The sequence below is a fragment of the Vipera ursinii genome, assembly GCF_947247035.1.
Source record: "Vipera ursinii genome assembly, chromosome: 2".
Taxonomy (NCBI): domain Eukaryota; kingdom Metazoa; phylum Chordata; class Lepidosauria; order Squamata; family Viperidae; genus Vipera; species Vipera ursinii.
Window position 1 is genome coordinate 71,991,143 of NC_139513.1, and position 12,779 is coordinate 72,003,921.

The 12,779-nt window shown below is 39.4% G+C and overlaps 1 protein-coding gene across 1 annotated transcript in view; it reads left to right on the forward strand.

Moving 5' to 3' along the window:
* Nucleotides 1–1,729: 1,729 nt before the first annotated feature.
* The window catches only part of MST1R (macrophage stimulating 1 receptor), a 70,593-nt gene continuing 59,543 nt past the window's right edge, over nucleotides 1,730–12,779 (forward strand). Inside the window, exons 1-2 of the mRNA XM_083351434.1 lie at nucleotides 1,730–1,798; nucleotides 3,019–4,332. Of these exons, the coding sequence (XP_083207560.1) occupies nucleotides 3,127–4,332 (1,206 nt within the window). The 5' untranslated portion in view covers nucleotides 1,730–1,798; nucleotides 3,019–3,126. The remainder of the gene's footprint in view (nucleotides 1,799–3,018; nucleotides 4,333–12,779) is intronic.

A 12,779-nucleotide genomic window follows, 5' to 3' on the forward strand; every position in this document is an offset into this window, starting at 1 on the left:
CCTCACCAAGAAAACTTCAGGGATCTGTGCAGGCAGCCTCCAGGAGTCAACACTGACTTAAAGGCACACACCCAAAAACAGTTCTAGGAAGCATTCAACTAGTCTTGACTGGAAATTGAGACAAGGGGATCTCTGAGGGTGCATTGCCTAGGAATTTCAAAGCATAATTCGTAATTTTCCTAGGAAGAAAAAAAAAACCTGTTTCTGATTATTTTTTCATTTACAGCAGCCTCCTGCTGATGCTTCCTTAAAACAAGACGATTCTTAGAAATTACTGTCAGTCTGCAAATCAGTTAGTCAGATTTGGCAGGAGATTCAGATCATTTTCAGCTCATTTCCTGATTGAGCTTCGTGAAGGCTGATCGGTTCTTACTGATCTTAATGGACTTCTCTTATGGGAGATGAGCTGCAGAATTGTTTCAGCTTCTCTTACTGCTCATATTAACCACAAGGGAAGAAGAATATTAGCTGTTCAACACAGACAGTGAGAAACCCTGCCCAGTCATCTTTTTCCACCGTGGTCACCATAAACTTTGGATGGGGTAATACAGTAATATCCTTGCTGACCCAACTTGCTAAGGAAATGTACAGCATGAGGGGAGGAGGAAATACATTGACTAAAATAATGAAGAGGCAAGATATGAAGTTTTAGGGCCCTTCCCAAACAAGCAGGTGAAGTGGAATGAATTATACACACTTCGGTTCTGTCGCCAGTTAAGCAGGCAAACTTGACTATTTTCTGGAATTCAAAGGATTGGTTGAAAACGCGGGGCGGGAAATCGATAAAGCTAGCGTTGCACATTCAAGAAAAATCTTAAAAATTACCTGGGTGTTCTTTATGCTTATCTGAGCAGCAAGGGAAGAAATTGCCTTCCTCCGTCCGCCTAGGCCAGGGGTCTTCAAACTTGGCCCTTTTATGACTTGTGGACTTCAACTCCCAGAATTCCTCAGCCAGCAAAGCTGGCTGAGGAATTCTGGGAGTTGAAGTCCACAAGTCATAAAAGGGCCAAGTTTGAAGACCCCTGGCCTAGAAAATAGTACTGTATGCTACAAACTGGGGGCTAGAAGCAGCGAGAGATGGAAGATTAAATAGCTTTTCCCCCTCTAACTCTCAATTCCAGGAAGTCGGTAGAAATTAGAGCCTGGATATAAATCTCCAGAGAAGTTTCTGAGAGAGATACTGTATAGCTGTGCATAGGCGGGAAGGGAGGGGGGGCGTGCCAGGAGAATGAAGCAATCCCAGCACCTTAATACTTTAAAGCAGCGTTTCCCAACCTTAGGAACTTGAAGATGCGTGGACTTCAACTCCCAGAATTCCCCGGGAATTCTGGGAGTTGAAGTCCACGCATCTTCAAGTTCCTAAGGTTGGGAAACGCTGCTTTCAAGCACGTTCTTCTGCTGACGTCAGAATCGTAATTCGGGTGAAAGACGGCGGGACCTCGAGTTGCTGCCGAAGCGTCCCGAGAAAGAGATCCCGTTCGCAGCGCTGGCGGGTCCGAATTAGGAGGACAGCGATGGCCTTCTAAGCAAAAAAAAAACAAAAACAAAACAGGACACTTTAAACCAGGTTGTCCCAAGCTGCCTCCAGCAGAAGAGATGCGACGCATAGGGGGGGGCAGTTTGGGAGGCGGCAAGTGGAAGGGGAGGAGGAAGAGGAGGGGAAAGTGCCTTGGCCCCGCCCGGCGGGTTAGGTCTCCGCCCGGTTCCGTCCCGATTCTGCCTTCTTTCCTGGGAACCTCCCGGCCAGGTATCGGCCGAGCGCTGAACTCCTCGACTCCGCGTCGACGGCTGTAGACGGGTGAGTCCCCGGGCGAGGGAGTGCTGAGGGGCGGGAGGGCTTGTCGGGAGTCGAGGCTGGCTGTAGAGGCGAGCGCGTGTTATTCCCCGCTTGGCTCTTCGAGTCGCGGCTGGTTTACTCTTTTGGAACACCGGCCTTAAAAAGCTGTCAAACTTCTTTTCCAGGAACGAGAAAGTGCCTTTCCGCTGAAAAGCCTATCGCTTTCTTTGATTTACGGATTTTCTTGGATAAGGAGAAAGAAGGGGGGTGGGGGGTGGGGAACGGACCAAATCGAAGGAGGATGTCTTTCCTCTCTACCCCTAGGCCAGGGGGTCGCACAGAAAGCTTCACAAAAGTACCCTAACCTGGTGAACTTAAGGAAGGTAAATTCTCAGAGTGAAAATTTCAATAGCCGAAGGCATGTTCAGTGGCCACACTGATGGCTGCTGATTTTAGTGTCCACAAGAACTGTAAAAAAAATACTCTGGTAATGAATTTAATTTCTATTTGTCTAATCAAAAAAAGTGTTGGATATAGCAATAACCCCCAAACTCCCAATGGCTTGCAACTCTCTCTCTCTCTCTCTCTCTCTCTCTCTCTCTCTGTGTGTGTTTGTGTGTGTATAATTTAATTTATTATATAAATATTTATATATTTTATAAATATATGGCTTGCAACTATATGTATATGTATATAAGACACAGCTATGACTCTTAACCCAACTGCCTGTAAAAAGTCAATCCTTTACTTAAACCAGTTTTTTTTTCTTTGTCAAATGAATGTAAGAAGCTAGATCCTTTTCTTCCCCACTTTGATATAAATCTCTGTATCAGGCTATCTCCAGACTGGTTGTACAACCTAGAATGTATCCTGGATTGTCAACATAGATTGCCTGGAGGGCATAGGAACCCAACCTAAGAATAAGAGATGATATGAAATGCAGACTTACCTAGAGTGCAGCTCCTTTTCCAACATCAGCAGTGCTTCTCCCTGCATGACTGCTTACTGATAACCTACGTAAATCTTGCACAAGAGTGGTGAGCCTTTAGGTGTAAGATCAAAAAAATCCTCCATGCAAAAACAACAAACCTTTAGTGATGGATTGCTTTGTTGTTTGAAACTTCAGCCATGCAATGATAGCTGGGGGAAAATTATTTGAAAGGCTCAGCATAAGAGAAAGACAAATGTCATATTTTTCTCCCTTGTAGCCTCATTCATCCATGTTCTCTCTCTCTTTTCAGCTGTAATGCAATGGTAGAGCATTCTGGTTGGACTGCTGAGCCACATAGAACTGAAGAACTGAGGTAGCTTCTGATAACAGGATTCTGCTTCACTCCTACCTCCTTAGTATGGGCATATCATTTCTTGTTTGCTTCACTCTTGGACTGTTGCCCGTAAGAATCACTGGGAAGACCTGGCAATGCCAACATAGCTCCTATAACTTGACCCGAGATTATACAGTGAAATATGACTTCCCTACATTCAGAGCTAAGTCTTCGATCCAGAATATAGTTACCTATGAGCCTGGTAATGTTATCTTTGTTGCAGTTCAGAATAAGATTTACACATTGAACTCGGAACTGAAAATTCTGTCTACTCTAGTAACTGGGCCCTGGGGGAGTACTGAGTGTGAGATCTGTGCTCTCTGTCCCGTGAAAAGGCCGGTGGACTTTCAAAACACAGACAACAAAGTTTTGGTGATGGATCCTTTTGAACCTTGGCTTTATAGTTGTGGAAGTTCTCAACATGGCATCTGTTTCCAACATAAGATTGAGATACAGGGTGATGTCGTTTGGCTTGGGGAAACCTCCTGCTTGTATTCACCTGAGCAGAACATGCCTTCTGAGTGTCCAGACTGTGTGGCCAGTCCCTTAGGCACAAGAGTTGTAGTTGTTGATATGGCATCCGCTTCATACTTTTATATTGCATCTACCATCAATGCAACCATAGCAAACACATACAGCCCCAAATCAGTGTCAATACGGAGACCAAAGAGTACTTTGAATGGGTTTGCTTATCCTTTCCACTCCTTAACTGTGCTGGCAGAGTATCAAAACACATACCCTATTCACTATGTGCATTCCTTTCAATACCGGCAGTTTGTCTATTTTTTGACAGTCCAAAGGGAAGATCTTTCTTCCAATTCATACCACACTAGGATAGTGCGGCTTAGCACTGAAGAGATGGAAGTTCGCAAGTACCGAGAGCTGAATTTGGATTGCCGCATTCAATCTAAGCGGAAGAGGAGCCTTAGCATGAGGCCTAAAGATGTAGTTTTTAATGTCTTGCAGGCAGCTCATGCTACCAATCCTGGCTCCAAGTTGGCTCAAGCAATCGGCACCAGTGAGACAGAACTGGTTCTCTTTGGTGCATTTGCTGAAAGCCAGCTGGACAGCATGGTGCCACAGAAGTACTCGGGAGTTTGTGCTTTTCCTCTGCCTATGATCAACAAGGCTATTGAAACAGGGATGACGAAGTGCTGCAGTCTGGATGTTCATGACAAGATGCTTCGAGGACTCACATTTTATCAAGATATTGAGTACTGCCCACATAACGTGAGTCCTCATTAAGATTTTTCTGCTTTCTTATATATAAGGGTATGATTGCATGTGATTTCACCAATTTCTTAAGTGTAGTTGAGATAGCTATTTTAATAGAGTTATTACTGTTTTAAAAAAGAACCCAAAGAAATATGACATATTTTTTTTACGAATAAAAATTGTGCTGTTGGTCCCAACGTTTCAGTACAAGCATCAGTGAAGTAGCAGAGGGATTAACTGAGCATTAGTAGTATAAGTGAGTATAGTTTTGAACTCAGGTACAAATCTGACCTTTATAACAGCACACTTCTTAAATGACATAATTTGACCTTATGTACAGTCCAAAGTAACCTTTTTGTTGATCTCTATTTGGATAATATTTGCAAGTTATAACATTGAAACTACACATTACCTGTATTTCAATGTTAGTTACCACAGTGCTAAAAATATAATTCCCATATAAAGATCTGTTCCTCCCGGCTTGGTGCTTTCCAGATATCATTGGCTGGAAATTCTGAAATTTTAGTCTATTTGTGTAATTTGAAAATATCACAATAAAAGGGAATAGTCCTATACTCATAGGGGAAAAAAGAGAGAACTTGATCTTGAGTTGCCATTCATAGTAGCATCCTCATAAAGTATATTTCTCATTTTTTTTGAGTGTACCCTTATATGCTAAGACTATGAGTGCCAATATATCAAACTTTTCCTAAATATCCTCTTCTAAATTAAAGTATTTAATTTTCAATAAAAAACAACTTCCCTCTTATGTTGGTTTTCCATAAAGTATTCCAAGGGATCTATATTAATGCAGTAATTTTATGGCCTCTACTCAAGGAAGCATATGCCAAGATAAATTTGTTTTATTATCCTTTATGTTAAGTGTCTTACAGATAATTATAATTTTGTGGAGAGACAATATGATTACTGGAAATTGTTAAGATACATTGGGAGTCCTTGTGTAAACATAATATTACTTTTACTCCAGAAGAAGAGTTATAGTTTCATAATTGCGATTTCTGCTCATCATTCATCAGAAAAGATTAGTCATTCAAACCTATGCATGAATGAATGGAGGATGGATTGCACTGACACAATAATAAAATATGAAAGAACATGTCAAATTTTCACAGAAAGGTGATAATGTAATTACATAACTTGTGGAGTTACCTTATTTCCAGGCTCCTATTATAAAGAAGGTATATTGTTAGATGGGTGATTATATAAATAATTTAGATAATAGATTATCCTAATTTCTTTTCCATTAATTGAAATTATTTCCACATTCTGTGTTCTGTACATACAGTATATCATCTTTTAGTGCCTGCAGCTTTTTCATGACACCTTAGTATAAAATATACTTATGCTTCTTTCAGAAAAGTCAGTAACATTGATGCTATTTGGTAGTAAATGCATGCCTGACAGTAAAGTTATCTCTTCTGCAAAACATTAATACATATGAAGATAAATTATAAATTCATTGGGTGTAGAAAGCAAGCTGGTGGCTGGGATCCAGGTCCACACCTATTCCTACCCCATCAGGTAGTGAAAAAAAATGATGGCTCTTGTGCAATCTTTTATTCCAGATTTTGCTATACAATGTTGGCAATATACTTCTACTTTGGGTTCTTTGATTTAACACAGAGATGGGGAAAACAGAAATTTTAAAAGGCACATTTGCTACTTTTTGCCTGGTGTTCAACCTATGCTACAATTTAGTTTGGCACCAGAAATTGGCTTAAGGGCAAATATGAAAGTAGTGGCAGCCCAAAGATGAAAGCTGATTCACATACCACTTCTGCCATATTTTATTTTATTTTTTCCCATAGAAACAGTCTGTGGGTCCTGTGGGAACAGTGATTGACCCAAGAAGTCAAGGATCTCAGTTGTTCTGTTTCCAAAAGTCCAGGTTCAATGAAACAGTTGTGAAAAGAGCCGAAGGGAAAATCTGCCCAGATTGTGATTCACTTTCTGCCCAAATTTGAGCCTTCTGTAAACTGAATCTGCGCAGAGCAGGGAAAATATTTGAAATAAATATTTTTGAAAGTTGGATTTTGATCAATACTTTTAACATTTTTATAAAATTTCAATGTTTGTTTTTCTTTTTTTGCCTTCTGTGCTTTTTGGATAAAACACTGCTAAAGTAATAGGGATAAATAAGGAAGAAATTAGGATTCCAATTATACTATCTAAATAAGCCCAGAGAGGTAAAGCAAACATTTTATTCCATCAAGAATTCTAAATATTTAGATCAGTTTTTTTGGATGACTATTTGATCCAAGATTCATGGCTTTTGTAATTACTTGTCCCAGCTTCTGCCAACCTAGCAGTTCGAAAGCATGTAAAAATGCAAGTAGAAAAATAGGGACCACTATGGTGGGAAGGTAACAGCGTTCTGTGCGCCTTTGGCGTCTAGTCATGCCGGCCAAATGACCATGGAGACGTCCTCGGACAAGCGCTGGCTCTTCGGCTTTGAAACGGAGATGAGCACCGGCCCCTAGAGTCGGAAACGGCTAGCACACATGTGCGGGGGAAACCTTTACCTTTAAGAGCAAATTGGAAATCAAAAGAGAGTTTAGCCCATTATTTTGTAACTAACTTTGGATTAAAAAATATTTTAAATGTGCTGCATTTTATTCCAGGACTTTGTACAGTAAATCCTATTTCTGTCATGCTCAGATAGGTTTTTCTAAGAGTGTCTGCCTTATAATCTCTTGTACTCTTGAATGGTGGCAAAAAATAAAACGCTGAGGAAAAAGATGTATCAGTAATAGGCCTCCTAGGATAGTATTTCTTTAAATAGAATTATTACCTGTTCCTCAACTGCACATTCTCCCATGCTTGTCATTTTTCAACATATCACTCAGGAGGACTTTAAACTCAGTGATGGCATGATACCTAGGTAGCTTTCCCTTGTACCAGATGAGCAGACATGCATTAAAAACCTGCCAGGGATAGATTGCTACCATTTTATTTTATTTTTTAATTTCATGTGTTACGGAGTTTTGGCAAGGACAAGATTGTTTTGGCAGGTTCTGCAAACTTCAGGGGTGGGACAGATAACATTTTGTTTGCTCCTATTGGTCAACTGTAGGGGAAAGCTGAGGGGTGGAGAAGGTTTTCTGAGTTTCAAAATCAGCAGCAATCAAGAAGATAACATGGCTGATTTCTGAATGGAGACACATGGGAAAAAACCTAAATTTAAATCACTGTAGAAATAGTGTGACTTAGTTTCCGTGATCAAATATGGGTTCCACTTGGGGGGGGGGGATTTTTTCCTACAATCAAACATACCCAAGCAAAAGGCACAATTGTCACATGAGCGCCACATAGGTCTGTCAAGTGGAGGACATTTGTTAAGACTCAGCTTATCTGCCATGCACTGTTTTTCATTTTTTTCTTGCCATTTAAATTCTGTTTTTAATTGGTAATTTTATTTTTCATTTTTCTGAATTTGGGACTACAGTCATGGTTTAATGTATTATTTTTAATACATGGATTTTTTTTTTCTAATTTGGCACTATATACATAAAATTGTGAGAGGGATCTTGAAGTCCTAGTGAACAATCACTTAGATATGAGGCAGCATTGTGCTGCAGCTGCCAAAAAAGCCAACGCAGTGCTAGGCTGCATTAACAGAGGGATAGAATCAAGATCACATGAAGTGTTAATACCACTTTACAATGCCTTGGTAAGACCACACTTGGAATATTGTATCCAGTTTTGGTCACCACAATGTAAAAAAGATGTTGAGACTCTAGAAAGAGTACAGAAAAGAACATCAAAGATGATTAGGGGACTGGAGGCTAAAACACATAAAAAACTATTACTGGAATTGGGTATGTCTAGTTCAGGGGTAGGCAACCTCGACTCTTTTATGACTCATGGACTTCAACTCCCAGAATTCCTGAGTCAGCAGACTCAGGAATTCTGGGAGTTGAAGTCCATGAGTCATAAAAGAGCCGAGGTTGCCTACCCCTGGTCTAGTTTAATGAAAAGAAGGACTAGGGCAGACATAGCAGCAGTGTTCCAATATTTAAAGAGCTGTCACAGAGAGGAGGGATTTAACCTATTCTCCAAAACACCTGAAGGCAGAGCAAGAAGCAATAGATGGAAAGGAGAGAAGCAACCTAGAACTAAGGAGAAATTTCCTGACAGAACAATTAATTAGTGGAATGACTTGCCACCAGAAGTTGTGGTTGCTCCAACACTGGAAGTTTTAAAGAAGAGATTGGACAACCATTTGTCTGAAATGGATAGGTTTCCTGCCTGAGCAGTGGGTTGGACTAGAAGACCTCCAAGGTCCGTTCCAACTCTATTATTCTGTTATTCTGAATCTAGAATTTATTTTTTTTAGTTAGGATTGCCTTACTGTAACATCAGCCTAAATTCACATTTCTAAAAATTGAAAAAATATTGGCATAGTTGGAACTATGCTTTCAGGATAAAACACAAAGTTTGCTTAAAGGCTTAATATTTTGCATTGTAGTTTTAATTCCCACCAAATATGTTACTGCTTACCTTGGATTTATTACTTTTCTTATTGTACAAAGGAACTCAAAGAAGCTACAGTAATATGTGTTTCCAGCTTCTTTGCTATAATCTGTGCCACTTTTCACAAGAACACAAATGAGTTTTTGTACATTTCAAATCTTAATACCTTCTCATTAATTTTATGGCCTTGGAAAAGTTTCTGTCTCTCAGCCTCACTTGTCCTTCAGCAGCCTATTTAAAAATGATGAAGCATTACCAAAATATTTTGTAGGGTAAACCATCAGGAGTTCCTTAGGAATGTTTTATAAAAGAATATATAGTTGTTGATTGAAAAAATATTAAATATTAAAATACAAAATACTGAATAAAAAGCCTTTTTGCAGCAGGAATTCAGTGTACCTGAACCCCGTTGCTATGGCCCAAAATATATCCAGCTTCCTGGAGATTTTGCATTTCCTGGATCTAGAGAATTGCCTTTTGGAATCAATCCTGGTAATTTGCGATTAGCTGAGATTGCCTGCATCCCCCTAGGCTTTGTCTTAGCCCAGAGTAGCTAGATAATGAGGAAAGAGGCTATAAGGGGCCAGATCAGATGCTATTTGCTTCCTCCACTGCGGATTATAACATTAATATAAGTTGGAATACTTACCCCCATTAATTTATTTAAATTGATATGTGAGTAGGGGAACTATAAAATTTGTTTAATAAATAAATCTCAGGTGGGCGTCAACAGAGAAGCACTCTGTATCTGTGGCAGAGTAAAGAACTCAAAGCAAAAAAATTTAGACTCAACCTCTTGTAATACAGTACATCTCTCCCTTGTAGTATCTTTTTTATGGATATTCTTTATCTTTAAATTTCTAAGGCGGATATCCAAATGCAAAGATGTTCACCTTGAAGATGTAATGTTATTAAAATAAAAAACAAAATGCATTTTTTAAAATCTTTAAAGATGTCAGAGATTTGCTTTGTATCTGAACATACCGTATGTTGTTGCTGTCTTTCCTGCAAGATATCTTCTCATGCATATCTGTGTTTAGGTATGTACTAGTATATATTCTTCATAAAAGCTCTACTCTTTCAAGTATCACCAGATTTACTATATTTGAGAATTCTGGATTTATAAACTTGAGGGTCCTTTACTGTTTTCCTGTAACTGATTTATATCTACTTAAATTTTTGTTCTGATGACAGACATCTTCGAATGCTGATGTTAGCTAGTCTTGAGCAATAAACAGTGAAAAGAGAGAAAATCTACAATGACTGGTGGATTAATTGGCTAGCTATGTTGTGTTATATTAACTGGCTAGCTATGTTATATTCAGAAGAGGACAGGCTGGGTGTCCTTGGCACAGCTACGTAAAATGTGAAGGGGTTTCATATGGGCCTTAGTAAAATTGTTTGTTTGTGATCAAAGTACTTATTGTGAACTTTGAAAAACTATGCTTTTCTATCTGCTTCTATAGTCCTACTAGAGCTGTAGGCTTAACTAGAAAATTGATGAGAGCATATTAGACTTAGGTGGTGGCAAAGTATTTCCTTGTGTACTGTTGCCAAGACAACTGTGTAAACATGTCCTTGAATTCATGGTGAGTAGAGTTTAACTCAAAAACTCTACTCCTTATCTGTTATGCATTTGCATTATATCACACATATCTTAATATCTCAGTGAATAGTTTCTTCCATATCAGTGAACCTTAACAGGTGCTACACTAAGAGTTCCTTTGGACATGACCAGGGTTTCTTCCCCTACACTACCCTAACCCTGACCACACTCTTGCTCAACAACTTGTCACAAAACATGGGTAAGATCAGACTGCCTGAATCAGAGTATTGTGCAACTCTGATTTTCAAAAAGAAGGAAGGAAGCTCTTAGAAAAGAGATGGCAGGCACATTTTTATTACTTTGCTCAACTTCCGCTTGTAATCTTCAGGAACAGCAGCAATGGGAAGTTATACATTCATAAATCCTCTCCTGGGCAGTTAATTAATTTGGCAGCTGCTGACGTGGTGAGAAAGGACAGGCTGATGTTAAAACAGCCTGGAACTAGAGTTTGGGTCTGTATGGGCAGCCAGTGTGAGGCTGTTGAGACTTGACATTTAAGATCAATACTCATCTGCGTCTACATTTACCTATCTACACTCGGTAAATAGAGAATGGAGAATCCTCCATTCATGTATTCACAGATAGCAGCTGTTGTTTGAGCAAGGATTAGCCATTTTATTTAAAAGATGTATATGTCTGCCTATCTTAAACAACCTTACGTTGCTCACAACAAAAGTAAAACCGGCAACTGTAAAACAACTATAAAACAGTAAAACAATCAAATAAATATAAAAATTATATGCTAATTCATATTCTCAGGGTGCCCTGCAGAAAGCTCCAATTAACCTCATTCCAGTCTCTCCATTCCGTTCTATCCTATTCCAGTGTCTCAGTAAAAAGGCAGATCTTGATGGCATTCCGAAAGGCTAAGAGGGTGGTGGGGTCTACTGAATCGCTGGGGGAAGGTTTCCAGGTAGGAAAAAGCACACTTCCCACACTAGTGGCAGGATTTCAGGGAAGGAATCTGGGAGCGTGCCTAATCTGTTCAATCCAGTAGATATTCTTAGGGAGAGGCGGTCCTGTAAATAACCAGACCTCATGCTATGATTCACATAAACATTTGCATTTGTTTTTATAAATACACTAAAAATGTATTATTCCCAACAATTACTGGCTCACTGTAGCCATTAGCAAAACTCTTGTGATCTTACAATGACATATCATTATTAGTTTGATCAGTCCTCCCCCCAAAAGGAAGCTGCATATCTGAAGAGGGTTTTCCTATGTAACCGGTATACTGTTAGGATTGCAAACATCTGGAAATACATGTAAAACAAAATAGGTTCTGATTTAGTTTTTGAAGGAATAATAGCAGTGATCTCATATAGGTTTGCAGTGTTGTCATTCTTACTAGGTGCTTTGAAAGTTCCTGATCCTAATAATTGAAATAGATTTGGACAAGAAATTAAGACACAACCTATTTCAACTGATAATGCCAGAAACCATGATTTAGAAGCACCCAGTAGGATAGGCAAAAGATACAATAAAGGCAACAAAAGTTATCAATTAATTGAAACAGCATCTTTCAAGGAAAACATCAGAAGCCTAAGAATAGAAAATCTAACGTGATGTGGAAGGGCAAAAAGGGAAACGGATAGAGACTGAACTCTCAGTGTGCTAGGCCAGTCTTAATCATGGTTTGATGGAAAAGCTCCAATTGGTTAGATATACAGTACATGTCATCTAAGCCCATACAAGGAAAACTTATTCCAGCTTAGCACAATATGTGAACGAGGCTGCAAAATAACAAGAATCACATAGATGACAGCCTAATTTAAGGAGAGGGGAGCAGTGGCATAAGCCAGATTGTGGGTAAAGAAATGCAGCAGCAAGTTTTACAAGTGAGGAGGAAAAAAGATGTCTGCATGCATGAATGTGAAGAGTCAGGAAGGCTGGTTACAAGATAGGTTATTCTGCAGGAAGAACGAGAGCATGATATGTGAACTCCAACCCACCCAATTCCTTTTGCCTTCATGGTTATAGTTGCCATACTGAGATGCAAAACTCATGTTGCAACATGTGCTGAATTAACCCTGATCTTTGGAGGGAAGATCCTTTCATCTCTCTGTGTGTTTCCTCTTCTGGGCCACATTTCCTTTTTCCTTTCTGGGGGACTGAGAGCATTAGTGAAGTTGAGGGACCCTTTCTTTGCCAGGTTAGGTCAGATTCATTGTTTCTTTTGAGGACTCCAGATTACCAAGGAGACATTTGGCGACCCTTAGGTTTTGAAGAAATTATAGAGGAAGAGAAAGATTTCTGCCTCATCCTTTGAGCTGCCTTTCCCAGTCAATCAATTCTGAGTCATTAGAATTGGTAACAGGAAAAAAAAACTCAGAACGTTTACAAGTGGGTGTGAAACAAA